The sequence below is a fragment of the Acanthisitta chloris genome, unplaced genomic scaffold (genome assembly GCF_000695815.1).
Source record: "Acanthisitta chloris isolate BGI_N310 unplaced genomic scaffold, ASM69581v1 scaffold41530, whole genome shotgun sequence".
Lineage (NCBI taxonomy): Eukaryota > Metazoa > Chordata > Aves > Passeriformes > Acanthisittidae > Acanthisitta > Acanthisitta chloris.
The window spans coordinates 11,345-15,363 of record NW_008650640.1 but is presented as its reverse complement, the minus strand read 5'-3'; the positions used below and the strand labels follow the sequence as shown (position 1 = coordinate 15,363).

The 4,019-nt window shown below is 40.8% G+C and overlaps 1 protein-coding gene across 1 annotated transcript in view; it reads left to right on the top strand.

Moving 5' to 3' along the window:
* Positions 1–489: 489 nt before the first annotated feature.
* The window catches only part of TSEN2 (TSEN2 tRNA splicing endonuclease subunit), a 9,539-nt gene continuing 6,009 nt past the window's right edge, over positions 490–4,019 (top strand). The window contains 3 exon segments of the mRNA XM_009069657.1: positions 490–663; positions 1,468–1,549; positions 2,246–2,290. Coding sequence (XP_009067905.1) covers positions 490–663; positions 1,468–1,549; positions 2,246–2,290 — 301 coding nt within the window.

Genomic DNA, 4,019 nt, shown 5'->3' with positions numbered 1-4,019 from the left:
CGCTCCGAGCCGCGGCCCTGCCGGGCGGGCTCCTGTCCCCAGCCCCGCCCGGTCCCCGCTTGGCTGCGGGGGAGAATCCTGCCACGCCACGGCTCTTCCCGCACAATTTATTCTGAGCTGTTTACATTTAGGCATTTCAGTGCTGTGGTTTCTGCTTTAGTCCTGAGGCCCTCGGAGCAGTTTGTGCACTGCCTTCAGTCGGTAGTTGTCTATATAAACTCTTCTTTGAGACCCATCCCTGCCTGGTCTGCAGGGGCTCTGCGGTGCCCAGAGGCAGCTGAACAGGTAACTCCAGCAGATCACCTCAGAGCTGCAGAGTAACTTGGGTTATGCTGCAGGTTTCATTGCTATTTGGGTATTGTAAAGGGAATGCTGTTGGAACATAGAAAAACCGGTGACTGAATGTTATGAATGTTATGAATGAATAACTCCTGAATGTTAAATCTTTCGGTTTTGCTTTATTTTAGGAGGAAACATTAACCTTAGGAAATGGCAGAAGCAGTTTTTCACCCCCCAAGAAGGAAAAGAAGAGTTTTTGAGTCGTACGATTCTCCCTTTCCTGTGGATATAGGTGGGAAGGATTTCAGGATATGCCAGGCTGAAATCATTAACAACCATGTGGTTGTGACGAACCCTGAAGATATTGAACAGCTCTATAACAAGGTGCTGCACCCTGTTTGCACAATGTTTTTAGTGTTTTAAACACAGGTAAAGCACAGTCCTGCCTAAAATCTGCTGCCTATGTGCTTTCCGCCTCCTCCAGCCTCCTGTGGTTCTCCATACGTCCCTCCTCTCCTGAAATCACTGCAAACATATATTCTGTGTCAAATGTGGAAAGTGTTTAGTTCTTATCCAAGCAAATTAATTTGGGAATGGAATGACATTGTGAGCTAACAAACAGCTGCAGAGACTTCATGTTTGTTATGTTTATGTCTCCTATCAACACTTCATTTTTTCAAAAGCATTTTCTTATTTTTAAAGCTCAGAGGGTTGGAATATTAGTGTTTTATAAATGCTTGTGTAATTCTTTTAACTTGAGAGTGTTTCATTGCTGTGTGAAATTAGCTATGTTTATCCTTTCATGTCAGGGTACCATTTCTCCACCATTCTGTTGCAGTAGTATCTCTTTGTTTTCCATTGTGCATTGTCACAGCATCAATACACAGGTGTTGTCCTCTGCATTTGTTGTCACATGTCTGTGGCCTGACAAATACTTAGGATTGAGGAAGAAGGCCCAAGCCCCTCCAGGCTGACTGGAAGGGCCAGCAGAGCTGCTTAAATCCCTGAGTGCAGGTGTTTAACATGGAACCAGTTAGCAGCAGCTAACACTGAGCTTTAGGCAAAGTTTCAATGCTGCAGAATTTCAATTGTTCATTTCATCTGATCTTGGCAGTCCATATTTTATAATTTGGAAAGGAGATAAGTTTTGTGCCATGAGATAATAAGGATTTGCCCTTTCCTTTGCAGGGCTATTTTGGGAAAGGAATCCTTTCAAGGAGTCGACCTGAGTTCAGCATTTCAGATCCTCTGCTGGTCGCTAAGTGGCAAGGTAAATGGGGCCCAGTTGAACTTCCATCACTGCTCTGAGAGTTCTTTCACTTTTCTTCACTCATTGAAAATACATGTTTATAAATTGCATGAAGAATAATAATCTCTCTCCTGGGTCAGATCGAGGATATCTGTCTCCCCATCTTTTGTGCCTAGGAAATGCCTAGGAAAAATCCAAGAACAGGAAACATGTTGGTAGTTCCTTACAGCATTCTGCCAGCCTTCACTGAGTTGTTGCTTAGGAAACCTCCAAGTAAAGGTATCATCCTTGGACTTTTCTTCATGTAAATCTCCAGTTTTCCTTGGGTTTAATCTGAAGATTTTAGTGTCCATGGAACCATGAGGGAAGGATATGTGAAGTTTTTGATGGCTTATAGCCAGTTGTATCCAGTAGGGCTGTCATTCTTTTCCATGACAATTAAGTATCTATGGACATCTTTGGATTTTACCATATCCCTCTGTAATTGTCTTTTGATGGGATGGAGATTTTTAAAAAAGTGTATTTAATTGATCTCTTGTGCAGGCTGGTACCTCTACCTTTTCTGGCTCTACTGTGTCCTTGAAAACAAGTGGGACCAAAAGGGCACTGAGGACAGGAAATGGGGATAATTACTAGGCTGCAGATCAGCTCAATTATCAAAACCAGATGAAAGCATTTTTCTGTTGATGAAACAATGTATGCTTTTGCTTTACACAGGTGTTAACACGAACATGCCTATAATTACCTCTAAAAAGTGAGTACATTTGTTTTAATTTGTTCTTGGTGTTCTTAGGAAATGGATTATTTTGGTTTATTGGGGGTTTTGTACTGGTTTGCAGGTTGTTGCCTGTATAAGTGATGAATTTTATTTCTTTCCATTTCATTTATAAATCACATTAGAAAAATTAGAAATAGAGGAGGTGATATTCAGTGTGAGTTTCCATGTAAGCTTGCAAGTATTATTTGCTGAATAGGAGACAAAACTGAGTGTGTGCATAGTGGTATGGGTAGTTAAATCATAATAATCTCAAGCGTAATAAACTTGTTTCGCATCTGAAGAGGAGTAAAAGAAGTTTCTGGGCCAGACTATTTAAATCAGCTTCCATTTCCTTATGGAATTATTGTAGTGTGAGCTGAAGCAGCTCTTTAACTTCTACAATACATTAATGTTTTACCTTTTTTAAAATATCAGTTAACATTGCTAGTTTGTACACTTTGCAAAACAGAGTGTTGGACCACAGATTTGTTTGGTTTCACTTAAGTAGTATATGAGCTGTTAAGAGTGTGCAAGTTAGTTACTCAGTTTTTCATCTTATGACACCTCTTAAAAATTTACTTACATTTAAAAGTTTTGCTCCTTCAGTCCTCAATGTGAGGTAAGAAAAACAGTAACAATATTACTACTCCTGCTCCTGCAGTTACTACTGCTTGCAGAAACACTTGGCCATTCTTACTAGTCTATTTTGTGCTAGCAAATAACAGCTGAGCATCAATGAAAAGGTAATTGTATTGGTGCTGAAAATACATCATGATCTGTCTCAGTAATCTGCAAGTGCAAATTACATGGTAATAAACCATAGGCCAAAGAGGAGTCTCCTTTATATAACACAGAGTACAGCACTGAATTGTGGAGCTTTATTATGAGACTTCAGAGGGACTTGTATTCGTCTTGACATGTGAAATTTGCATTTAATTGTCTTTGCAGTTCATTACCTGGTCTGTGATTGCTGTTTTAGTATTCTGTTCAAGGAGGTAAATAATACTGTACTAGAGCTGTGCAGGCTTGAGGAAGAACAGCTGCACCCAGCTCCCTGCAGCTTTCACAGAATGATCGTGTCTTCAGCTGGATATTAAAGTTGTTTTCCAAGAGGAAGAACTGAAGGGGCACTGCAAACTGTATCATAATTGAAAAGTGTTAGAAATAGTAACAGTTTTCAGCTAGTAGCTCACTGATAGGGCTGTTGTTATTTCTCCAGAATGTGAGAGGTTTGGGTAAAACTAAAAATAGTTTCTGCTTAAGATGTTTACACTGGTGTTTGTGCTATGTCCTGTTCTCAGTAGTTAGCTGTGTAACAGACAAAGTGTGTGAGAGCTCCATATACAAAGTCTTGTTGCATATTTTAATCCTGCAGGATGGTTTTTGTGGGGAACTCGGGCTTAAGGCTTCCATGGGAGAAGGGAGGTTTTGCCTGGTGAAGTTCTTGCTTCTTGAAGCTACATAGCACCTTGTGTGGTGCTCAGTGACTGTGTTTGTTGCCACAGAAGTTAGAGGCAAAACAAAGCCAGAGGAGGCAGCAGAATCTTGATTTTCAGTCATGTCATCTGCAGCTTCCTACAAACTGGAGCCCTGCTGCACTGTGCATGCTTGTGTTTGGCCCAGCAGTTATTGAGGGGTGTTCTTGTTTGTCAATTGTGCTGAAGCTTCTGGGGTTTAAGGACCTTGTTTAAAAGTGTTAATTCACAGATGTAATGGCCTAGAACTTCTCATTTG